This window comes from Aptenodytes patagonicus, chromosome 10, assembly GCF_965638725.1.
Source record: "Aptenodytes patagonicus chromosome 10, bAptPat1.pri.cur, whole genome shotgun sequence".
Classification (NCBI taxonomy): domain Eukaryota; kingdom Metazoa; phylum Chordata; class Aves; order Sphenisciformes; family Spheniscidae; genus Aptenodytes; species Aptenodytes patagonicus.
In genome coordinates, this window is record NC_134958.1 from 24,392,718 (window position 1) to 24,417,517 (window position 24,800).

Genomic DNA, 24,800 nt, shown 5'->3' on the forward strand with positions numbered 1-24,800 from the left:
CTGGCTGGTGGGTGCCCCCCTTCCTGTCCCTGGCCAGGCACTGACCTCAGGGTGCACCTCTTGCAGCGAGTTGAAGAAGGGTACAAAGGGAGGGCGCCCAAAATGGGTGATGGAGCGCAGCCCTGTGAACAGGCTCTTGTTCAGCACCTTCTGGAAGTGCCGCTCGCAGATGTACTGGAAGAGAGATCAGTGCACGTCAGTTGGCCCAGCATGGCCCAGCATGGCATGGTATCTTCCCTGGCGGGTGGCCAGGCTCACCAGCATGGTGGTGCGCAGGTCGAACTTCTCGGCCAGCTGCGTGATGTAGATGTGGACAGAGACCAGGTCGTTCCTGTCTGCCTCCTCCACCTCGCGGATGATGTCCGCCAGCCACTCAAACTGCCGCTGCGTGCGTGTCACCCAGATGAAGTAGATCTGTGGCACAGGGGGATAAGGCTCAGCATGGGACCAGCACCCCACACACGTCAATGGGGCTCCTTCCCAGATGAGTCATGGGGGATTTTGCCCCTGAAGAGGCCACCAGCAGCAGGAGGCATCTCGGGAGGGCTCTTGTCCTCTAGATGCTTCCTCTTACCTTCTTACACAACAGCTTGGAGCTGATGGATGACTTGAAGACCAGGTCCTTGAGGATGGACGCGAAGGGCGTCACCCCAATGCCTCCTCCCACCAGCACTGACACCTCGAACTTGTTCCACTCCTGGTGGCCCTCCCCAAAGGGCCCGTCCAGATAGAGCTGGAAGGGAGCCAGCCATCAGCAGAGCATCTCCCTCCTCCACTTGCCCAGGTCTTGGCCACCTTCAAGGCTGGAGAAGTGCCTTGGGCTGGGCACAACCCATTGCTGAGATGCTCTTGGGCTTGGATGTCCCCATCCCCGGGGAAACAGCGTGGGGCTCACCTTGGGCAGCTTGTTGATGAGGCCCAGGCTCTCTGGGGAGTAGAGCTCCCGCAGGCGGGTGGTCCAGGGCCCCACGGCCCGGATGTGCAGGCTCAGCGTGTCCTCGTGCGGCGCCGAGGTCAGGGTGAAGGGGTGGTACTCGGTGGTGCCCAGGGCCACACAGGCGATGCGTACCCACTGCCCGGATTTGTAGTCAAAGTCCTGCGGCCGCTGGAACCGGAGGTGGGTGACGCCTGGGGGGGGATGGGGATGGGGACTTTGTTAAGGTGGAGACATTAAGCATTGGAGAGGAAAGGCTGAGGGAGATGAGTGGGCTCAAGGAAAGATGGAGCATTAGGGCTGTGCTCAGGGTGGGTGGGAGGGGGCTTGGGGACAAGCCGTGGAGCCAGGCACAGGGCTCAAGATGCTGGAGAGGCCGTGCTGGGGCACAGCCCTGGGGCCAACCGGTGGTTCTTAGGTAAACAACTGATCCCAGGGTGTGATGGCCTGAGCTCTGTGCCTCAGTTTCCCTACCTGTCGGGGGGAGTGGCACAGGAGACCCTTGCCATGCAGGGGTGTTGCAAAGGCATTGGGGCAGCATGTGTAATGGGATGCAGCTAACTCTTGGAGGTGCCAGCCTGAGCCACCAGCATGTGTGACAGCCAGCGGAACATTTCTCGGGGCCAGAGTCACCTACGTGCCACCTGGGTTGGGCACTGCTGCCATCGCAGTGCTGGCAGGGCTGGTAGCTGTGTTTCTTCCATCGCTCCAGCCCCAGATGCACGGCCAGGGAGGATGCGGTACCTGAGGGCAGGAGCTCGGCTTTCACCACGCTGATCTCCACCTTCTTCCTGCTCAGGCTGAGCAGCTTGTCCGCACTGTAGATGAGAGCTGGGATGATGAAGTAGACGTAGAAGCGGGGCTGCTGGATCAGCGCATAGCTGCCGTGGATGATGACCTGGGCAGGGAGCAGACCCCATCAGCACGGCACTCAGCACAGTAAGCCATCACCCCCTGTCTGATTTGGTGGCAGCTCAGCAGCAGTGGGGAGCCAGGATTGCGGCCACCAGCTCCCTTGGGACCTCCCCAGCTATTTCACCTTGTCGGCCAGGCTGACCCATGGGCTTGTGATGCCCACCCCACCCTCCCAGCTCAAATGCTTTACCAGGACGTAGAGGAGCACATAGAGATGATGGGTGATCCAGAAGCCCTGGAAGCTGACGCGTCGGAAGTGGTGGGTGGCAAACACATACATCACGGCCAGGATCACGAGAAGCAGCACTCCCGTCATGCCTGTGAGTGAAGAGGTTGGGAGGTCTCAGCAGGGATCAGGGCAGCCCCACAGCAGGTCCACCTGGGCTGGGCAGAGGGCTGCCCATCCTGGGCATGGGCATGCAGGTGGTCTGCCTGCTAGGTGGACTCACCTGGAATAGTCTGGAAGAACCACCAGTAATACTTCTGCGGGAGCTGTGACCTGGAGAGGGACAAGAGATTGCACCATGGAGCGGCCAGAGCAAACTCCTGGTTTCCACTTTCATTCCCGTCCATGCCCAGGACACTCTGTCTGGACTGTGCTTTAAATTTCACCTACCCATCATCTGTAAAGACACTGGGAAAGAGGCAGGACAACACGCTGAGAGGCGTGATGGAGAAGATGTAGACGTTCACTACGTGACCTGCAGTGTGGAGCACTGTAAGAGACAGAAACCAGGAGAGAAAAGCATCACTGTTGCTGTGGATGGAGATGCGCCAGACCCTGCTGACGTGCCCAGGGACCTGGCAATTCCTCCTCTTCTCCGGCGCAAAGCATCTGTGTCTCTCCAGGCTCCATATGGGTCTTCAAGCTTCTGCCTGGTCCTGCTGTGCCATGATGGGGTGGTCCTCCTGCTTTAGCTGTGGTTTGTGGGCAACACATGCCCCCGGCAGCCCACCTACCTGAGAAAATCAGGGCTGCCATGGCAACCCAGCGGTGGAAGTCCACGGCGGCATCAAAGGGGATGTAGTGATTGAGGAAGGTCTCCCGCAGGACGGTGATGAGGTTGCGGCACATGGTGAGCAGGATGTAGGAGTACATGAAGGAGATGCAGGCAGCCGATCCTCGGGAGATGATGATCCCCACAAAGGTGGTCTGTGCGATTCCAGTGCTGGGGGATGCAAAGGCATAGTCTGGGGAGAGAGAGCGGAGGGGGCGTCAACGTGCCCGGCGCTGAGGGCCATGACCGTTCCTGCAACAAGGGGACAGCCACCTGCACGGCTCCACCAAGAAAAGGTCATCAGGGATGGGGCTGTGTGGGGACAGGGGCACGATTCTCCGTGTCAGCCCCCCCAGAGCTGCTGGGTGACAGGGTCTCTTTGGAGGTCAAGGGAGGGGATTGTCCTCCTCTGCTGGGCACTGTGAAACAGCACCTTGGTAATGTGTCCTCAGTTGGGCATCCCAATATGAGAGGCATCAACAAACTGGAACAAATCCAGTGGAGGCCACCAGGATGGGTGGGAGCTGGAGGACATCAGGTAGGGGAAAGGCTGAAGGAAATGGGCTTGTTCAGGCTGGAGGAGACGGGTCAGGGAAGACCTTGTGGCTGTCTGCAACCACTTAATGGCTGTTACAGAGGCGAGAGAGCCAAACTCTTTTTCAGAGATGCATGGAGAAAGGATGAGAGGCAACAGCATGAGTTTCACTAAAGGAAATTCAGGTTTGATGTAAAATAAAAACTCTTCACAGGGAGGACGGTCAAAAACAAGCACAGGCCCAATGAGGTGGTGGGATCTCCAACCTTGGAGCTCTTCAAGCCTTCTCTAGACAAGACCTTCAGCAGCCTGATTCAGCTTTGAAATTGGCCTTGCTCTGAGCAGACCATTGGACCAGACCCTTCCAGAGGTCCCTTCCAACCTCAGTAATCTTTTGGTTATTCTGGGGGGGACCAACACTGTTGCCCAAAGCTGTGCTGGGACCTTTCACACCCCAGCATGCCCCATGCAACCAGCAGCTTTGAGGAGCCAAGCCCACGCACCCCTCCTCATCTGGGGCAGCAGGGCTGGATGGGCACTCACAGTAGGCTCTCTCCACAAACACGCTGGCGGTGATGGCGGAGAAGAGGACCACGCAGACAATATGGCGCCGGTAATTCTCAATGAAGCGCTTGAACTCCTGGATCTTCTGCTGAACTTTGTTCCGCTCATACTTCTTCCGTTGCGCTTCAGTATATAAATGCAGCTGGTACTGATTTACCCTGGCAAAAAGAGGAGGGCTGGTGTCATTTTGAGGTTTAGCTGGCAAGGTATGGCTCAGGGCCATGCTGCCCAGATTTGGGTCTTCCTCCCTGTACAGTGCTGTGACCACCTCTGCACACTGGTGACAGCAGTGACCTGCAGAGCACAGTGTCAGTGGTTGATCTCACGTCATCCCGCAGTCTACAGACTTTTGAAAGCTGGTAATAAATGTGCAGAGAGCGACTCGTAAGTGAAACTGCAGATAAGAACTGTAAAAGATAATTTTCATAGTAATATTTAACCCTCCTGTGCTGGTTTTGGCTGGGATAGAGTTAATTTTCTTTATAGCAGCTGGCATGGGGCTGTGTTTTGGATTTGTGCTGGAAACAGTGTTGGTAACACAGGGATGTTTTCGTTACTGCTGAGCAGTGCTGACACACAGTCAAGGCCTTTTCTGCTCCTCACCCCACCCCACCAGCGAGCATGCTGGGGGGGGCACAAGAAGCTGGGAGGGGACAGAGCTGGGACAGCTGACCCCAACTGACCCAAGGGATATCCCACACCACATGACGTCATGCTCAGCACATAAAGCTGGGGGAAGAGGAAGGAAGGGGGGGACGTTCGGAGTGATGGCGTTTGTCTTCCCAAGTCACCGTTAGGCGTGATGGAGCCCTGCTTTCCTGGAGATGGCTGAACACCCGCCTGCCCATGGGAAGCAGTGAATGAATTCCTTGGTTTGCTTTGCTTGCGTGAGCAGCTTTTGCTTTCCCTATTAAACTGTCTTTATCTCAGCCCACGAGTTTTCTCACTTTTACCCTTCCAATTCTCTCCCCCTTCCCACCAGGGGGGAGTGAGCAAGCAGCTGTGTGGGGTTTAGTTGCCAGCTGGGGTTAAACCACGACAGCCCTTTTTAGTGCCCAACGTGGGGCACAAAGGGCTTGAGATGATGACAGATTTGATGGGAATGTGTTAGGTCAAATTTATAGCTGTTATTGCTGTTTAGCTATTAATGGGCAGGCTCCTGTGCTTGCCATGGGGCTTGCTTGCCTTACTGTACTTTAGAGACTAGTGCTCATTAGCGGCTGCTTTTTGCTTTTGCTGCTTGCTGTAGTGCTGTGCTGCTGATCATCTTACTCTGCTGTGCCTGGGAACATTTTGATAACAGCAACGGTCGTGCACCTGGGCTGGCAGATGTCCAGGGCATCGCTGCTGCTTCTGTTTTGCTGGAACTCCAGCGTGAACTCGAGTTGAAGGGACTGTGACCTCTGGGTGAGTCCATGTGGGAGCAGGACACCCTGAAGTGTCTGTGACCATGGATAAGCCCATGCCAGAGCAGGTACACCTCAAAGCATCTGTGGCTGTGGATAAGTCCATGCTGCAGCAGGCACACCTTGAAGCATCAGTGGCTGTGCATGAGGTCATGCTGGAGCACCTCAAAGCGGTGGCCATGGCTAAGCCCACGACAGAGCAGGTACTCCCCTGGAGGGACTGCAGCCATGGGTAAGGCCATGTTGGACCAGTTTTACTCCTGAAGGGACTGTGGCTGGCGGTAAGGCCACGCTGGAGCAGGTATAACTCTGAAGGCATTGTGGCCCGTGGAGAAGGCCACGCTGGAACAGGTGCACCTCAAAGTGACTGTGGCTGTGGATAGGTCTATGCTGCAGCAGGTATAGCCCTGGAGAGACTGTGGCTCATAGATAAGGCTCCACTTGGAGCAGGTACTACCCTAAGGGACTGCAGTCTGTGGATAAGTCCAAGCCGGAGCAGGGGCAAAGGGAGGAGTTCATTGCAATGTTAAACCCGATGGTTTGATCTGAAGGGACCAGGGGTGGAGATTGTAATGGAAACACCTTTAAATTGTTGTAACCCATGATTTGAGCTGCATGTTATAGGAATTACTATAGCAGGAACCACCTGAACCAGTGGAGGACAAGCCTTACAAGAAGCGGTGCAAGTGCAGCAGTGACCCGACCTGAGCTGGCTTTGGTGCCCAGTAACTCCACACAACACACCACCTCTCCTGTCCTGAGTGACCACCATAACAGATGGAGCCCAAAGTCATGGACTAAATGAACTCAGTGGACATTTTGTGGACATTTTACAGACATTTTATAGAGGTGGTCCATAAACTAAGGGAATGATATCTGTGTATTATATCAAAGGATGGAAAGGGCGGCGGTGGTTAATGAGGATGTATTGGATAATGGGAGACCTGAGCATGACATAAATGGTATGGAATAAGGGGTGGAGAATGTGCTGGTTTTGTCTGGGATAGAGTTAATTTTCTTCACAGCAGCTGGTATGGGGCTGTGTTTTGGGTTTGTGCTGGAAACAGTGTTGGTAACACAGGGATGTTTTCGTTACTGCTGAGCAGTGCTGACAGAGTCAGGGCCTTTTCTGCTCCTCACCCCACCCCACCAGCGAGCAGACTCGGGGGGCACAAGAAGCTGGGAGGGGACAGAGCTGGGACAGCTGACCCCAACTGACCCAAGGGATATTCCACACCATATGACGTCATGATCAGCATATAAAGCTGGGGGAAGAAGGAGGAAGGGGGGGACGTTTGGAGTGATGGCATTTTTCTTCCCAAGTCACCATTACGTGTGATGGAGCCCTGCTTTCCTGGAGATGGCTGAACACCTGCCTGCCCATGGGAAGCAGTGAATGAATTCCTTGGTTTGCTTTGCTTGCGTGCGCGGCTTTTGCTTTGCCTATTAAACTGCCTTTATCTCAGCCCACGAGTTTTCTCACTTTTAACCTTCCGATTCTCTCCCCCATCCCACTGGGCGGGGAGTGAGCGAGCAGCTGTGTGAGGCTTAGTTGCTGGCTGGGGTTAAACCAGGACACATCCAAACTGATCGAGGGTAGGGGAAGGTCCTTGGAGCTATTAAGGCAAATCAGGATATTCTGGCCATGAGTAACAACCATTTAACTACTTCCTTGTAGAAATATTTGCTGCTGCCATAGCAGTGAGGACCAGAGTCTCTCCTGCAGCTCTTGCAGGCAGCTCACGGGTGAACCAGCAGTGTCCCAAGGGGCAGAGGAACACAGGCAGGACCTGCCAGGGAAAGTCCCTCTCTGTGGGCAAGGCATACATCCCGAGCTCTGGAGTTGGACACTTCTTTTTTTTTTTTATAGAGGCACATCACCCAGACCCAGCTACGGCACCATCCCCACCGAGACAGGGCTGTTACCATAAGTCCTCAGCCAGCAAGAGGCTGTGATGTGCCTGTCTGGGCTGGGGCATCTCCTGCAGGGACAGTCTCGCATCCCCTCCCTACGTTGCACCACTGTCATGGGCGTGCTGGCTCCTTGCAGCAGTGCCATTTGACCAGAGGGCTACCCAGTCTGACACAGAGACATGAGAAAGAGCAAACAGGCTGAACCCGAACCCAAGAAGTGCGCCCAGTGAGGAGAGGGTGTACTCACTTTCTGCCTGGTCTCTTCCTCAGCTCTTGCCCATCTCGCTCTATGTAGTGGCTCATGGTGTCCAGGTTCGGGTCTTTCTCCTCCTCTGAGATGGTTCTGTTGGGAATAGAGCTACGTCTAGCCCAAAGTTGTACTTGCAGGAAGGGCTTGCCAAAATTGTCCCCATTTCCCCACTTTCCATCTCAGGCTCAGCTGAGAAGGTGTCCAGCAAGCCTGTTTGCATTAACTTTAACTGCATAGTACACGGATCGGATTCACACAAGATAACCCTCCCCTCTGAAAAGCAAGGTAGGACTCCCATTCCCATGTAGTGAATGCAACAGGGGCTCTGCAGGAGGCAGTTCCTCCCATCTGGCCACCTGGGTGCCAGGGGAGGAAGGCAGCAGCCCCACCGCAGCGTCCGGCTTGCTCATGGGCATGTCCCAGCATGGTCGTCCCCCTTCCCCAGCACTGGGCGTGCGAACACCTGCTGGGAGCATTTGTCGGAGGGGCTGAGGTGAAAGATGGATGTGCATCCAGGCAGAAAGAGAAGAAGAAATAGCAGCAGCAGCAAGACTAAGGAGGAGAGCTTACTCTTTTGGCTCTTTCTTTTTTATGAAGGAGACGCGGTTGTTCAGGTTTTGCTTGAGCACCTCAGGGACACCTTTCAGGAGCCAAAAGGACAAACAGCTGTTTAGAGTGTGTGAGATGCGGTGGACAAGGATTAGGCATCTCCCCTGGGCAGGGGTGGGGTGGGGAGAGGCTCTGAGCTGACCCAAACATGTCGCACACAGAGTGGCAGCTGATGCCCCATTACTGCAGTTGGGATGGAGCGATTGATGGGACAAGATTTGGGAGCTACGCATTGGGTGCTGCCCATCACCTCCAGCCCTGCAGGGCCTGGGGTGACCCAGTGCTCCTGCCCACTGACCTTTGACGCAGAGCTGGGTGAGACGAAGCTCGCTGTCGTGGTCCCGCAGCATGTAGTGGAAATCCTCCCATGTCAGCTCATCCCTGTCCTGAAACCCTGAGGCCCAAAACATGGACTCGGTCACCTGCTCTGCTTGGTCTTTTGACAGGCAGTTGTTGGAGATCTCGATGAAGGACCTGGAGCAAGGATGAGAGATGGGAACTTCAGAGGACCACAGCTTGAGTCCTTCAAATAACACAGGGCAGAGCCCCAGACCAGTTTCACAGGAGAAATGGGCTCTTGGTTGCGAGTGTTGAGCCCACGGCCTCTCACATAGCACCCTTGGGGAGTGAAGCACAGAAACTGGGAGTTGCTTTTGAAGACATCTATGTTTACAGACATTGTGAAAACATCTAGAGAGATGAGGAGAAGTACCTGAGCATCCTCAGAAACTCCTCCTTGGAGAGGAACCCATTCTCATCAATGTCATACATCCTGAACATCACCTTGGACTTCTCCTCCGGGGACCCTGGTGGGAAGGGCGAGAGGCGAAGTAAGAACAAGATCCTATTTTCATCAGCAAAAGTGCTTTCAAACATTGTCTTTGAGAGTCTGAACCTGCAGCAGTGAAGTCTCACCCAGCCCTGAAAAGACTGAAAGCACACTGCTGATCACAGCTTGAATAGTGACTGAATGTGAATAGCGAGTCTGCTTGACTTTCTCAAGTGCAAGGTGAAAAATCAGGTAGATACACATTCTTTCTTGTGCATTATTTTGCAAACTCAAAATGTGCTTTTGCACAGCAATGATTTTTCTGGGAGCTGCTTTGATTGAATCTGGCATTCACCACCTCCATCTATGAATCTACCTTTCCAGTGGTCATTTAGGGGGGATCAGATATGACATCTTATATGGCTGTTATCATCTGTCAAGGGCAGGATGCATGGTCCGTTCAGAGGACGGGGCAGACTTGTCTATGGTGGCGACAGATCAGCAAATCACTGCTCTGACATAGCTCCCCTCAGGGACAGTCTTACAGAAAACATAATTAAAAAATACATTGTCACTGCCCCATAACTCAAGTTGAAGCTGTCCTAAGTGAAGGGAATGGATGGATCTTGTCCTTCACTCTGCTGGTGGTGTTGCCAGAGCCTAGAAACAGGACTTAGAGCAATAGATGGAGAGCAGCTCCAGCTCCCACCTTTCATGAAGACCACCAGAATGTCCAGGAACTCCCGGAAGGAGATGTAGCCATTGCTGTCTTTGTCAGCCAGGGAGAACATGGAGTCCACAAACATGGAGTCGGCTTTGAGCCCCAGGGCCTCAGCAAATTCAACCCTGCTCAGCTCACATGTCAGAGACTCCTTTGCCTTCTGTGAAGATTCAAAGTTGAGCTCTCCAGCATCGGACCTGTCGATTTCCAGCACCTGCAGGTTGTGTCCCACAAAAGAAATCCCATGAGTGCTGGCAGAGCAGAAGGCTGGCATTCACTTGCCCAACCTATTGCACAGAGGCCAGTGGCCCCCCTGGCACAAAACTCATGGCAGATACCATGGGGAAGTCCCGTGTCTCTCCTACACAATGTGACTTTCACACTAAACACCACTGACCATTATGGAGACCTCAGTTACATCATCCAAAAGTCTCTTTGTGACTTTAGACACTTAGATCACCACAGAAGAACTCCCTTTGTCTTCTGCAAGGGAAAATGTCCCTTGGTCCTGAAAGTATTGCCAGCTTCCTTGTGCATGGCTTATCAGCTCTTACAGAGAGCAACAGCAGCAACATTCATTGCTTAATCAATACAGAAATACCTTCCTCCATGCATCAAAGCCTGCCACACCTCTACATACCTGAGCAAACAGGTGCCTGAAGAAAGTCTCCAGAATTTGTTTTCTCTGCTCCTGGGTGACTGCCCATTTCATCAGGCTCTGCTCCTTCATCTCAGACATATGCAGGCCAAGGCCGCGCTCCTCCAAGTAGCCTCGTAGCTTCCCAACGAAGTTGCTCCTCTCTGCCTCCTCGCTGAAAAGCAGCACCTGCAGAAGACCCCACCGAATGGCTGTGAGCAGCAGAGGCTCAGTTCAGATGTGAGTTCTGCTGCTCTTCACCACAGTGGTCGCTCCATGGTATGAGCTGGACCTGGTGGTTCTCAGGAGGCCACAGCCACCCTTCAGAGACCTATGCTGCTCCCAGTGCCCAGGACTGAGTGGTGTGGTGACCAGTGGCAGAAGATGGTGGAGGGTCCAGGGGAAGGTATCATACCCCTGGCATCATGGTACTCACCAGGTCGTACTCCTTGGGGCTCTTCAGGAGCAGAGCTTTGTTCCCTTTGTTGCTAGAGAGGACCACCTCCACCCTTTGATGGACTTTCAGGCTGATGCTCCGGAGCACAGACCCTCTCCCATCCAGCACTTTGAGCACTGTGTCAGCTTGGAGCTGAATGTAGACGGGAGAGCTGTCTGTCTTGGGACCGTGCCACTCCATGGCTGGTGGGAGAGAGCACAGGACTCAGCTGGAAAGGCGCACCTGCACTCCTACTCATCCCAGCACCTCCTTCACCGAGATGCAGCTTGGAAGTGATTGCATGACCAGACACATGTTAAGGGAAAAATGATGATCTCCCAACTGCAGAGCTCAAGTGCATGGACAGTGGAGGATTACAGACCATTGAGCCGGGAGGCAGGATTTTTCCAGTGTCTAGGACAAGGAGATACAGTCCCTGTCCTGGAGCTATTGGTGCAATTGCTCCACATAGGTTTCCTTCAGATAAGGTGTGATCTGGAGAAGGTTGTAATTAAAGGGTCATAGGATGATTTGGGTTGGAAGGGACTCAGGTTGGAAGGGTCTCTCACCCAGTCTCCTGCCTAAAGTAGGACCAGCTACAGGGTCAGGCCAGTCTGGCCAAGGCTTTATATAGTCAGGTCTTGGATAGGATGGAGACTGCACAACGTCTCTGGGCTACCTGCTCCACTGCTTGACTATCCTCCTGGGGAAATAGTTTCTCCTTATATCCAGTCCGGATATAAGTTTCAAGCCCAGCCCTGCCTTGGTATGTGCCCTGACTTCAGCGGCATCACCAGACACCATTGCAGGACCAACAGTGCCACCTCACCATGTATCACCTCGCCGGTCACCTCCCTCCGCACGCTGGAGCCCTGCTTCTTCTGCAGCTTCTTGAAATCTCTCTTGCGGAGAACGGCAACGATCCAGGCAACAAACAGCGTCACTGGGGACACATGGGAGAAGAAAGCACGACATATCACAAAGCTCCTTCCTGCTTTGGCAGTATCACCTGTACGACTGGGGCAGACAGGGGTTTATTTCTTCCCCATCACCCCCAGTTCAATGCTCCATGGTTTTACTTAATGCAGGGCTGCACCATGAAAGCCCTGCTCCCACCTGATGCCCAAGGACCCTGCCACCTCAAGGACCTCGAGAGTGGCCAAGACTCAGCAGCTCCTGCTGGGAGGTGCTTGGTCCGTGGGCACTCAGCCCCTTTCTCTGGTGGAAGAGGAGATGGGTAAAGAAACAGAGCGGCAAACCTAAAGGCAGACAGCAGAGGACAACGATGATGATCCCGAAGCCTGCACCGCTGCCTTTGAAGTAGTCCAGCACGGTCATGGGCGTGCAGTTGGCCAGGTGTTGAGCCGTCAACTGCTGGGGCTGGGGGCACGGGTCCCCTGCATGGGGGGAGACAGGCTGTGAGTGTCGTGGACCTTTTACCTCTCTCATCTCCATCATCCCCAGGAACCTCCGCATTAAGATGCTGGTGGGGTTCATTGCCGAGTGACCCAGGGAGCGCTGCAAAACTGGGATGCCCAGGTTAAACTCCAGATTTCAGGGGACAACCCGTGTTTTCAGGTTGAACCTTTGCCTGCCACAGCAAACCAAGCGCAGAACTGGACTCAAGCACTCTGGGAGTTCAGCACCATCACCTCTCCCGATGGGATGGGCTGAGCAAGAAGTACCCTGGGCCACGGCAAACTGGGGCTCAGACCCTCTGCTCATCCGTATGCTGCAAATCCAGGGAGTCCTCCTGGTGCAATTGCATGGAGGAACCCAAATGCCTTGCAAGAGCTGGAACGTGTGCCAAATAGAACGCTTTCGGTAAATGGGAAGGGTGTGGCAAGCTCCTGAGAGGAAAAGGCATACTGCTGTGTTTGGCTACATCTCACCCCGAGCATGGCAGCAGGACTCTCTTTGGCTCTTGGTGGGGAGAGGAAAGCTCATTTCAAGGACGGCACAGGAGGGCACCAGGGTGAGGGGTGCACATCAGCACAGGACTAGGCTGCTCCTAGCCTGCTGGGAACCCAAAACATGCTGGGATGCAAGCCCTGAGCTCTCCCTGGGCTGAAATCCAGCTGGTGCAGTTCATGCTGCCATTGCAACCACATCTGCAGGAAAGCCTGGCCAGCCCTTCCAGCCCTGGTTAACCAACAACCACGTCGGTGGAGCAGCTGGGCAGGAGAGGGCCTTGCAGTACAGCACCCAGGGCACATTCAGGGGTTGATGCAATTAAAGGCAAAAGTAGGCAATGTTACACAGTTACAGTATGCAAAGCTTAACTCATCTGCAAACTTCATCACTTTTCGGGTCACTCATCGGTTTAACCTGCAGGCCTGTGTGTGCTCGTATATCAAAGGAGCTAGAGGACACATCAGTGAGGAGCGTGACACAGCGTGGGGTAGGCAGAGGCCAAGTTTTAACCCCAGCACGACCTTCCAGGGCATCAGTTGCATTTTTGTACCCTGAGATCTTTCCAAGACTCATGCAATACACATGCCTGGACTTCAGCCCACTTTCAACATCACTGCTGCCCACCTTGCCTACAAGCAACCCTTGCATTTTGCACACATTTTTGTTGGCTTAGGGGCAGGTGTCAGGCTTCAGATACTGCCAGCCCAATGCTTTCCCTGTGTCACTGAGTCACCGACTGTGTCACCGAGATGGGTCTGCTTTCCTCCCTAACTCGCTGGTGACATTTGCCCCCTGTGCCCTGCCATTTGCACTCACCCTCCCTCCAGACGAACACGCAGGGCTGGAGTTCTTTGGGGTCTGCGTGGGTGACGGCAGCCAGGATGTTACGGAAGGTGGTGTTACGGATGTTCCTGGTTTCCTCCACTGTGAACAGCCTGGGAAAAAAGATGTGGGACCAAGCGGTGGCCCTGGGCGTCACTGTCTGGTGGCAGGAGGGATTGCCTCCCCACACCATTTTAGGAAGCTGGAGGATGGTTTTTCCTCCAGCCCCAGTTGTTATGTCTTACTGGGGCTGGCAGAGCAGTGGGCAGCCTGCTCTGTGTGCCAGACATGGAAGAGGCCTTTACCCGTTCTTGGTGTTTTCGAACCAAAATCTGTCGCCATCACGCAGGCGCACAAACTGGTCCAGGATGATGGCACTGAAGAGGGAGCCGTCAACCTCCAGCATGCCTCCAGGGAGCAGCTCCAGCCCAGACGTGTTGTTGGCATACAGAGCAGCAACCTTCTCCAGGACCTGGCCAGAAACCCGCACCGCACACATGTGAGCAGAGGGAATTCTGCAGGGCCTCAGAAAAGTCTTGGCAAGCCTCAGGAGGAGCGAGGAATGTGCATGTCCCAGGCATCACCCGTCCGTGGGCTGGGAGGATGCTCAGCCCCATGCAGCCTTGAGCTCATGGCTTGGACTTGAGCAACTAAGCACCACTCCCAGAGCATCTCAGCTCCAGGAGGAGCAGAGCTCCCAGCGGCACAGGCGCTTAGCACTGGGGCAGGATATGTTTATTCATGCCATGTAATTACACAGTTACTCCAATGCAACAGCCCCGCAGGCATGAAAATGAGCTAGGGCAGGATGCGCACTGATGTCCCTCTTCCTACGTTGCTGGAGAAGCTAGTCACTGCCTGGACTGCCCCAACGTCCTTTGACCCACGCACTTTCCGTGCCCTGACCAGTTCCTCGTTACCTGTTGCTCCAGGTGTGGGGCAAGGTCTGACCAGTTCTGGAGAGGCTCCAACCCAAATCGCTCCCGGGCTTGGTTATAGGTGGGCAGGCCAAGGTCTCGTCCACGCTGGAGCCAGCTGGCCACATAGTCAGTGCGGGAGTACTTCAGGGGCCCGTACCAGTAATCTGTGGGTGGATTCGAAGCCATGGTGATGGCAAGGCGGAGCCGGAGGAGCAACCCCAATGGCCCCAGCTGCCAGGCTGGCCTCGTCCTTCTGCCATGAGCCATGCTGAACATGGAGATCATCTCCATGCCCTTGCCAGGACAGTCCCAGGAACATGCTTAACATGCCCTGCAGCTTCTCTGCACCTCCGTTAACAAGGTTGAAGCTGGTCTGAGCGTGTGGTTGGGTGCTGATGGCGGTGGCGATGAGACCTGTCTCCCCACCTTGGCCCCCACACATCCCCAGGAGAGGGTCCCCCACCAACGCGCCAGCTGCAGTGCAGGGGAGTGCAGACCTTGGAGATCTTCCACCACAATGTTGTCCTCCCGCTCTGCAATCTGTGAGCTCATCCCCAGCAGGAGGTCGTCCACGTCCACATCTTCTGCCTGCTGCAGCCTGGGGCTCTGAGGGGAGATGGAAAGAGCAGGTGATGCCTCGCAGGTCCGAGGACATAGGGCAGCCCCACACCCCTGAACTGGTGCCCATAGGGGTGCAGACCCTGGATGTAGGGGTACTAGGGATTTCTTCCAGGCTCATTTTCTCCACGTCAGCGCAACCTTGAGGTCTGAGCCTGCCGTGGCTCAAGGCGGCATCTGGGGATGTCTGGATGGGGAGGACCTCACACCCCTTGGTTGGCTGTCATGCTCTGCACCCAATTTCCCTTTCACCTCCCTGTGGGGTCTTCCGTAACGTAAAGCAAGGAATGAAGCCCCTCCGGCCAGCCTGCCACGTCCTCAGGACCCCCACACTCCCTTCCCCGTACCTCTCTGCTCCAGTAGCTGTTGCAGAGCCGCACTGCTGGGTATGAGCCACCGGGGCCGGGCACTTTCTGGAACTGGCACCTGTGGGCTCTGGAACAGCAGAGAAGGGCTGGACCCACAGCCCCTGACTGGGGCTGCCCTGAGCTGGTGGGGCTTGGCTGTCCCAGTGAGGGGCAGGATGCCAGGGAAGGGACAGGGACCATCCCCAGCCACCATCCCAGCTCAGGCATCTCCTTCCCCAGCACGGGCACTGCTCTCCCACAGCACTGCCGGGCTGCTCCTACCTTTTGTAGACGCCCGGTGGCACCATGGTGGCCAGGAATTGCCCTGCAGCTGCCACGAACTCTGGCGAGAGGCTGGGGTCCAGATGCTGCTGGTAACCTGCGGGGCAGCAGCCACAGTCCAGCACCCAGGCTGGAGAGAAAGGGGGCTGAGCCCCCTCTCCTGCCCCATCCTCCAGCTCCCCTAGTCCCCCCACCCCTGCTCCCCACACACCCTGCAGCTCCATCACCCGCTGTGCCCCTCACCTTTGTACTCTGGGATGGGTCTCCCCAGCAGAGTTGGCAGCCACTCGTACAGCACGATGCTCTAGGGCACAGGGGAATCGGGTCAGGGACAGAGCCGGGAAGGGTACTGGGGGTCTTGGCAGAGCTGGGGGGTCCCATCCCTCACCTGGAAGGTGGCGATGACCTGCTTGCGAGCATGCTGGAAGAGGTCCTCATCAGACCAGTTGGGGTGTTCCTGGGCCAGCTTCGCGGCCAGGTGGTTGTGGTACCGAAACCAGGCAATGCTCTCAGCCTGCAGGAAGCGGTTCTCATTCCCCCAGGCGTTCCCCAGGTCTGCAAGAGCCGCCGGGACCATCAGTGGGGGATGCTGCCACTGGGTCTAGCTTTGCCCTTGGCTGGCGGAGCACCCCCAGCCCCATGGCTGCAGCCCAGCATCCCCTCATCCCCTCGCCCTTCCTTCCTCCCCAGGGAGACAAGCAGCCTGAGTGAGCGAGAAGCAGCACTGGGCCCCCAGCATGAACCAAAGGTTGGGCAGGTGAGGAATTCAAAGCAAGCAGAGCAGGTTTTTATCCGCGGCAGCCCCTTTCCCCAGAGGAGATCGCCTTGGATCGGAGGGACTAGTAGCCACTGGTCTCTGCGTGTTGGCTGGGAAATGACCCGCTGCCTCCTGGGGATGTGGCACCTTGAGTTCATGGCAAGTCTTTGCTGGGAAGCCTTTGGTGGGGCACACATCTTCCTCCCCCTTGGGCTGGAAAACTGCCTGCTGTCCCACGGGACTCCTGACCCACATGTCCCGGCTCACCCCACTCCCCTGCCCTTTCCTGGGGTCCCCTCTGGGCCCAGCTCCAGGGACATCCTGCCCCCCCTGCTCGCAGTCAGGGATGGAGCCAAGCAGGTGAAAACCCATTGAGGATGCCACCATTACCGTAGATCCCCCGGGGACCACCCTGTCCTGTGGACGGATCCAGCGCCTTCCACATGGGGACCCTCCCGTCTGTCTCCCTCGGGAGGCGCCCGCTGGGCCCCGATGCCAGCTGTCCCCCCAGGAAGCTTCTCAGGGCATCGCTCCAGGAGTGCGAGGGGCCGTAGATGGAGCTGCCATCCAGCCAGCCTGTCACCTCGTTGGTCTAGGGCAGGCATGGAGAACAGGCATTAACAGGCGCCAGGGTCTCGGCAGAAAGGTGCAACAAAAAGGTCTGAAAAGCCCCAACCCGGCCCTTTTGGTCTTACAAAGCAGCCACCCCATCCCCTGTTTTAACAAGAGCTATCAGGATGCAAATATATACTCCAACAATCTCTATGCAAACTGCAGGAATTAGTGCCAGGTACAGGAAAAGACCAAGCAACAGGTTTTTCAAAAGTGTATTTTGTTGGGTTTTTTTCCCCAATTATTTTCAGCTATGCCCAGAAGCAGACATCTGTGAATCCCTACATAGGCAAGACCAAGCTGCAAGGGGACTAAACCCATCTCTGGGGAAACTGGAAACACTGGAGCTTCCCCCTCTGGGGAGCCCTGTCCTCGCAGCAGGGAGTCCCACTGCCCTGGCAACATGTTGAATATCTCCCTTGCCAAATGTTTTCATTAAAACATCCTTTTCAGTCTGAAAACATGGTGGTGTTTTCATTTTTCTAAGGTTTGAAATACTGCTAAAACCATGACTTGCTAACCTGGTCTCATCATGGTTTGTCACATGAAAGGTTCAGGGGGCTATTTGGCTTCGGCGATTTTGATTGGGAAACTTTCCAGCACGAAAGAAAAAGCACATGGGCTTGGGAACACATCCAGCCTCAGCATAGCAAAACATGGTGAAATTGGGGGAAAACCTGGATTTTTTCCAAACTGACTGAAATTCAGAGAAGCTTTACAAGTTTACAACTTTATGACAGTACCAGCTCAGTTTTATGATGCATTATTAAAGATAAGAGTTGGTGCCTAAAAAAAATGTGTCATGATTACTGGCCTTCTAGGGCGGCACAAGTATATAAATTGATTATGGAAGTTCATTACACTTGTACCAAAAAGGCTCCAGTTATCACTTGTTCCACCAGATACAGGCAGCCCTACCTTTGCTCATTTTGACTGAAGTGATAAAAACTTTGGCAGCCAAGGAAGACTGCGAATTGCTCCTGCTTTACCCATTCCTCTTCTGCCCTCCATAAACCATGCAAGAAACTCAAATTTGCATTAAAATAGATGACACAGGCAGATCTAGAGTAATTACGTTTTCTTTGGCCAAGAAAAGCACTGACCTTGAGCAACCACAAATGTTGCTCTGTGTGAACCAGCACCTTGCAGGTTGTGCTTTGGGTTCATTTGCAATTGGTTCAAACACTTGAGAGACGTATATTTTTAAGGAAACAGCAGTGCTCTCCTTTTATTTTTGCAAACGCTATCTTGGCTGCTACAGACCCCAATGTTGGGTGAAGAGGAATTTAGCCGAAAGGCAAAGAGCAAAGGAAACGCTACCTACCTGTTCCCGGGGGCTGTTGGGACTCTGCCCCGTCTCCGTCGCCCAGTGGATGCGCTGGAAGGGCAGGACCACATCTCCAGTGCCTGCAGGGTCAAACACGAGGTCTCCGGATGGGATGTGGATGTTCAGGAACTCAGCAGGGCAGCCGGGTTTCTCTGTCCCCAGGATGTCCGAGAGCACGTGGAAACCTGCCAGAGACCCAAGCACGGTCAGCAGCTGGGACGACTGCCACCAGCACCTGGAGCAGGACAAGATGGTGCGCAGCTGAGCCGTACGTGGGCTGAGGGGACCACCCTGTGCAGCAAGAGTGGTTTCCTTCCTGCCTTCACTGCTGGTTTGCTCCACGACTTTGAAAAACTTTGGGCTGGAGCCCAGATGTGCTGAGCTCTAGTACACAGGAATAGGGCTTCAGGTGGCCCTGGCCAGACCTCATGAGTAGGGTAGGGTGATTCAGGGACCAGGGTGGAGAGACTCAGCCAGCGGATGTTCAGAGACCGCCGGCAGCTGGACCATCTGCTGGCCACCACTTCACCAGGAGCAAGGCTCTGCATTTAGCCACTACTTCCCTGAGCTCCTCCTTGCTTGTAGCCTTCAAGGCCAAGGGTTGCTGCTGATGCTGAGCCCGGTGGCTGCCGTTGCTGTTGGCCTATTTGAGCTTTGGTGTGGTGGGAAAAACTACCTCCAGGGAGAAGCTAAATGGTACCACACTAGTGTCTGCCCCTCCCGTGGCCCATCTTGGGGCCGAGCACCCTGGCTTGGGTGTCCGGGGATGTGTATGAACCTTAAGCCGTATGGGCAGCTAATTGTCTCCACTTCTTTGACAAGTTCGGCCTGTTTTCTCAATGAGCCGAGGGTATTTCCCAGAGACAGACATCCCCGGACTTGGAGACCCAAGACCCCGCTGAGCTCCTGAGTGACAGCAAAAACTTTTCCGACTTGCAGCGATTCCGCCCAGCAACCACTCACAGCGCGGCTCTTATCGCATTTGTTAGGCGTTTTGCAACAAGGTAACTCTATCGCTAAAACAAATGAGGAAGTTCCCAAATGACAAATATCAGCATTTGTGGCAACTGCCAAAGGTCATAAAAAATTCATGTGAACTCTTTTGGCTGGACAGTACTTTGGTATGGCGATACCCAAGGCTTTACCTTTTGGGTGTGGGTTTGCTATGAAGCGGTGGGTGAGGAACGCTCCGACGTGTGGCCTTGGGGTGTGAGAAACCAGCGTTTTTCCACTCAAACCAACATCTTTCCACCTGGTGCCAGGCCCCGGCTCTTACCGAAGAAGACAGCCAGGACGGTTGTGTTCCTGCGGGAGGGCAGCCCGGAGGGTCCCCGTGCCACCGCGTTGCTGAGCTGGCGAGCATTGGGCACGTGGGGCTCCTGCAGCGCCTGGTAGACGCCGTCTGCGTAGTTGGCTGGCAGGAGACGCAGCAGCCTGGCACCTGTGTCACCAAATCAACACAGCATGGGTCCGGTGGCACCCGACAGACGGGAGACGCAGCGGTAGCGGGGTACACCGGCATGTGCGAGGGTCCCAGGAGAGAGCAAGAGGATGGCATAGATGCTTATAGTGGCCAAGAACACACAAGTTTTGGTACCAACACCCAAAACTTCTTACAATACTGGGATCCGTCCTCTTAAAACTAGGAGGGATCCTCCATGGGCATGTTCCCTTCCAGTTGTCCTTCTCTGGTCCATGTACATCCCTGTTGCCTCCTGGAGGTCTGGGGTGGTGTTCTCCAGTGGGTAACTGGAGCGATGTTAAGCTGCCCGTGTTGACTATGCAATACATGAGCATGGTGATTGCCAACACCATAGGAAACAGGAGAGGGAACAGCCGGAGAGGCAGAGAGACAAGGGAGAAGATGAGAGAGAAATACCCTGACTTCACACCCACCACGCCTGGGCAGCAGGTAAAAGTGGCAAGGCCAGGACACGGGAGACAAAGCTGGGCTGCTTGGCCCCTCCAGACTGCTCCAACGGGGCTCTTAGGCGCATCTAGGGACCTACCTTGAGTGCAAACAGCCATCTCTCAGAGCCACGGGAGGTGGCATTGCCTGGTCACCTGCCTGGTTCAGGCTTAAGTCAGAAAAGGTTTCTCTCTCAGTTGTAAAGCGGGCCAGATGCCAAAGTGCCAGCTCACCCTGTCCTGCCATCCCCATCCCCAGGCCTGGCACTCACCCACTGAGCCGCGGCTGTGGTGCAGCAGGTTGTTGTACCAGCCGTCGTAGCGCTGGACCTCCCAGGAGATGCTCTCCTGGGCTTCTGGAAGAGACCGGACCCACTTGGTGAGCAGCAAAAAAAATGCATGAAACGAGCATCTCCATTACAGAATTATATTTATATTGTGAAATTTTCCCGTATTCTTTTTGAAACTTTCTGTACAAACAGTTTTTTAGACAAATTTTGCACTCTTTTTGAGGGATAAGCAATGTCTAAAATTAGAAATTCATGCTTGTGATCCTGATGTCCCCAGATCAATTTCTGGCCCCCACCAGACTACTTCCAAAGGATCTTCATTTTCTCCTTCTTTCTCATTGTATCAGAAGAAGTCTCTCCTTACTTCTGACCCCCCACAATGTCCATGTGAGTCAAGCAAAGGCCTTGACACTGGACTTATGCTCTCCTCCGTGCATTGTGTATCAGCATCAGCCTTTGTCAATAAATATATACTTTGTTTTCTTTGTGTTAATTTTTATTGCTTTTATTATAATACTAGCAAGAAGCTCCAGTTCCTCATTACAAGCTGTGTACACATATAAACAGCAGTAGGTGAGTCTCCAACCTGCAGGCTCTGCAAGTTCAGCATTTTGCTCCTTTTTTTTCTTATCTCTTCACAAACTGAGTCATGCCCATCTCTGATATGATGCCCCATGAGCTAGAGGAAATTCCTCTGAGGGACAGAAACTACACAGGATCTCCCCTTGGATCTCCTTCCCTGAAATTGTACTTACTCCCCAAGGACCACGTCAGCAGCAGAACCACGGTCAAACTCAATATCATCTTCATGGGTTTCATCAGCCACTGGGTCTTTGGAAGCAGCAACCTGCAAACAGAGAGGAGAAGGAGGGAGCTGGAGCTGGAACTGGGCTGTTCCCGGAGGCTGGGAACATGCACAGACCATAATCTCAGCTCCCTCTTGTGGTTTCTGCTGCCTGGTAAAACCCTGCTGCCTTCATCATCCATCAGCAGCATCTCCTGATTGAGGCTGTGGGAAGGTGGCAGGGGGCACGTGAGATCCCATCACCCTGGGAAAGCCCTATCAAGAGGTGCCAACTGGCCCGAGAAGACCTTTCTGCTGGAGCAGGACCTTTCTGCTGGAGCAGGACCAGTACCTCTGCCTCGGGGTACCCTAGCTGTATGTTCACAACTCATCATCCACGGCAGGAAGAGGTTAAGCTGTGCCAGCTCCGTTACAGAAACATGCTCTTCGTTACAGAAACAGACGTGTTTCAGCTGGCAATTCCTCTGTGCACGCACTGTCCCATCCAAGCAAAGTCCAGCTGTGAACACGATGGGAACAGCCTCAGCATGCAGTCAAGCGCCCCAAAGTGCGCTAATGCCGCAGATCAAGGCCTCTCGATCACCTCTGGGCTAACTCGATGGCACTCTCTCATGACCAGCCTTCCTCATGAGGCTTTACCATCTCACTTTCCACAAAGGCCCTGGATCCAGAGCAAATGTCATCAGTGGGACCCGGACCTTTAAAACCCTGGCCAACACCTGACTGAAGAGGGGAATTCCCAGCCAGTGAAGGCTACCTTTTTTGGTCATAAATGATACAATGCTGCCGCTGGCTTTCCATGCACAGGAATGCCAAACTTGGATTTAACTCCAAGATAGGGTTTTCCACTAAATATGGCTCTTTGTCCCTCGTTCCAGCACTGTGGGTGTGTATCCGAAGACTAGCATCATTTCAGAGGAGCTGTGTTGCCAAGAGATGCAGCGTTGCACAGGTTTCAGCTTTTCCTACATCGCTCTGTTGCAAGCCAAAGTGATGCTTTTAGTTTCTTTTTTTCATTGTTTTAATCTAAACGTAAAGAAATGATGGTATCAGGAAGGCTTACACATTGCAGCAGCTCTGTAGGTTTTATTTCTTATTTACTGGGAATTGCGGTGGGGATTTTTCACTTATAACTACCAGTGGCGCAAACTATAAAATGGGAGTCACTAAATACACTGTCCACTTGGCAAATGAAGTGGTTTGAGATTTAAGTGCTCACATTAATTGCGTTCATAAAACTGAGTGCTCATTGCTAGGTTGTGAGCATAGCATATAACCTCATATAAGCGTAATCTCATTCCACCAGAGATTTCTATACTTTTGGCCTTTTGCAATTAGAAAACAAGCTGTTTCTCAAGAAGTGACATTTCCACATTCCTCTTCCGTCACAATAGCTCACCTGCACTCTACACCTCACAAAACGTTATTACAGGCAAAGTGCTTTGTTAGCTTTCCGTAACATGGATTTAACATTAAATCACTGTTGAAATACCTCTGCACTGATTGCATTTTTGGTTCTGGCCTCACCTCCATGCACATGGGAGTTGGGGCTGCTGAAAGCTTTAGAGCTGCTGAGAGCAGCACTGGGTGGTGTCTCTGGTCACCCAGTGCCACCCCTGTCCTCCTGGAACATGCCCCTGTGGAAGGGGCCCCAGAGGTCTTCCATCCCACAGCCCTCTGCTGAGCGTGGTCATAGGAGGAACACAAAAGTTTGGCCAATGGGTGAAGCACGGAGATGCCTAGGACCTCTGCCAGAGGTCTGAGCAGAGCCCAGTCACTGTCACCACATGGGACTCTTCTGCCAGAAAGCTCTCTCCATTGAAACAGCCTGTTCCCTGCTGAAACCAACGTGGAGGGCTGTGTGGCTGGAGATGCCGGAGCAACCTGCAGCGGTTGTGGTTTGCTTGTGCACAGAGGTCCACGCGACCTCCCGCACTGTAGGAAGGGAGTCCCCATAGACACAGCTGAATTTATCTCCTGCTGACTCAAAATGTACGGAGTTGCAACCCCCATCTAGAGCTGAGGCCTGAAGGTGCCGCAGAAGATTTACCGAAGTCGCTCAGGAAACATGGGGCAAAGCCAAGGCTCAAAGCACATCACCACAGTCACAGTGTAGCATGTCTCCCCCTTCCCCTTGGGTCTTCTCGCAGGGCTCCAGCAGAAAATGTGTTTTAAAATTCCTTCTGCCACTGAGCAAACCTCCCATTTCCTCAGATATGGGAATTGCTCTTGACCCAAGCCATGAGATGACATGCCAGTTCTCATGCATTTTTCATCTCTCCATGGCCCAGCACTGAAAACCCACTTATTGCCTAGTCAGTCCAAGACTGGGGGGGTGTCTTTCCAGCCTTGACCATGGCCAACATGATACAGTGACAGTGGTGGTCTTTCTCCAAGCCGTAGGGTGGAGAAGCAGAAGCAGACTTCTGAGGGCCTTTCCCACCAACATGGAATTTCTCTTCCATGCCTTTACACTGCCTTTATGTCTTCCTACAGGTTACAGGGCACATCAGCAGTTTGTCTCTCCCAACCAAACCTCAAGAACCATTTTCCTTCCCCAGGAGCAGCTCTCCCTGGCAGAACTTGGTCTGTAAAGGCATGAGGACACATCGACACCATGTCTCCCCAGCTTATCAACCCTTCTCCAGCTGTTGCTGGGAACCTCCTCACAGGCAAGGCTGACTCACAGCAGTCCTTAGAGGATGCACTCAAGAAGGGGAACATGCAGATCTGGGCTAGGGACCTCATGCCCAAGGAAGATGGGCATCTCATGAGTGGCACTCAGCTGTCCCACGAGCTCCTTTCCCATGCTTCAGCTGAGAGCTCCAGCTTCACACTCCCATGTGCTCCCCCATGTGTTGAGGACCAGTTGCCAGGCTTCTCCAGAAAGAGCCCCCTGCTCTCACACCTGCCTCCCAAATCTCGCAAACCACCCAGGGAGTTCCTTGACATAATGAAACCAGACTGACCTTGGAAGCCCATGGTGCAGCTTGCTGAGGGAAAGCTTTGCAAGCTTGGATTAGTTCCACAGACTTGTCAAGCTTTCCAGGAATTTTGTAAGGTCCGATGAGCCCTCCAGTCTCTGCTTTTCCACAGATTCCCTGTGCCACCTTTGGAAAGTCATTCCCTCCCTCTGCACCTAGTGAAACCAAGCACCCGCTTCCCCAGCCTTGTCTTCTCCCATCAGAGAGGATCCCTGTGCCCTATCAAGGCCTGGAGTTTCACAACCCTCCAAAAACCGTGCTGCAGAGAGTGCAAACACATGGCTTCCCCCAGAGCAAGGATCTCCCACTCCACCTGATCTCAGCAGATTTGGCTCCCCTAAAGTTAGGGCTTCAGCCTCCAAATGCCTCCTGAGCTCTCCCCAGAGCCACATGTCAGCTGGGACTGTGGGACACATCAGCATCCTGAGAGAGCAGCAGCCCCACTGCAGAACTTAGCGTGACCATATGGGTAGAGGAGAGCAGTTTCAAGGCGTTCGAGAAGCCTGGAGCCTGATCCCTATGGTCC

The 24,800-nt window shown here is 54.1% G+C and overlaps 1 protein-coding gene across 2 annotated transcripts in view; it reads right to left on the minus strand.

Moving 5' to 3' along the window:
• The window catches only part of DUOX2 (dual oxidase 2), a 45,371-nt gene that overhangs the window by 1,310 nt on the left and 19,261 nt on the right, over window positions 1-24,800 (minus strand). For both annotated transcript variants that reach the window (XM_076348633.1, XM_076348632.1), the window contains exons 2-33: window positions 21,241-21,332; window positions 20,468-20,551; window positions 19,564-19,728; window positions 18,285-18,472; window positions 16,739-16,940; window positions 15,980-16,146; window positions 15,835-15,895; window positions 15,592-15,688; window positions 15,310-15,397; window positions 14,842-14,950; window positions 14,345-14,508; window positions 13,730-13,896; window positions 13,419-13,537; window positions 11,948-12,085; window positions 11,518-11,631; window positions 10,689-10,891; window positions 10,256-10,441; window positions 9,604-9,829; window positions 8,838-8,931; window positions 8,424-8,599; window positions 8,087-8,156; window positions 7,514-7,609; window positions 3,926-4,104; window positions 2,810-3,040; window positions 2,466-2,565; window positions 2,299-2,348; window positions 2,040-2,167; window positions 1,679-1,832; window positions 896-1,128; window positions 575-733; window positions 259-414; window positions 46-174 (exon numbers count right to left, since the gene is read on the minus strand). In XM_076348633.1, coding sequence (XP_076204748.1) covers window positions 46-174; window positions 259-414; window positions 575-733; window positions 896-1,128; window positions 1,679-1,832; window positions 2,040-2,167; window positions 2,299-2,348; window positions 2,466-2,565; window positions 2,810-3,040; window positions 3,926-4,104; window positions 7,514-7,609; window positions 8,087-8,156; window positions 8,424-8,599; window positions 8,838-8,931; window positions 9,604-9,829; window positions 10,256-10,441; window positions 10,689-10,891; window positions 11,518-11,631; window positions 11,948-12,085; window positions 13,419-13,537; window positions 13,730-13,896; window positions 14,345-14,508; window positions 14,842-14,950; window positions 15,310-15,397; window positions 15,592-15,688; window positions 15,835-15,895; window positions 15,980-16,146; window positions 16,739-16,940; window positions 18,285-18,472; window positions 19,564-19,728; window positions 20,468-20,551; window positions 21,241-21,304 — 4,497 coding nt within the window. In that variant the 5' untranslated portion in view covers window positions 21,305-21,332. The remainder of the gene's footprint in view (window positions 1-45; window positions 175-258; window positions 415-574; window positions 734-895; window positions 1,129-1,678; window positions 1,833-2,039; window positions 2,168-2,298; window positions 2,349-2,465; window positions 2,566-2,809; window positions 3,041-3,925; window positions 4,105-7,513; window positions 7,610-8,086; window positions 8,157-8,423; window positions 8,600-8,837; window positions 8,932-9,603; window positions 9,830-10,255; window positions 10,442-10,688; window positions 10,892-11,517; window positions 11,632-11,947; window positions 12,086-13,418; window positions 13,538-13,729; window positions 13,897-14,344; window positions 14,509-14,841; window positions 14,951-15,309; window positions 15,398-15,591; window positions 15,689-15,834; window positions 15,896-15,979; window positions 16,147-16,738; window positions 16,941-18,284; window positions 18,473-19,563; window positions 19,729-20,467; window positions 20,552-21,240; window positions 21,333-24,800) is intronic.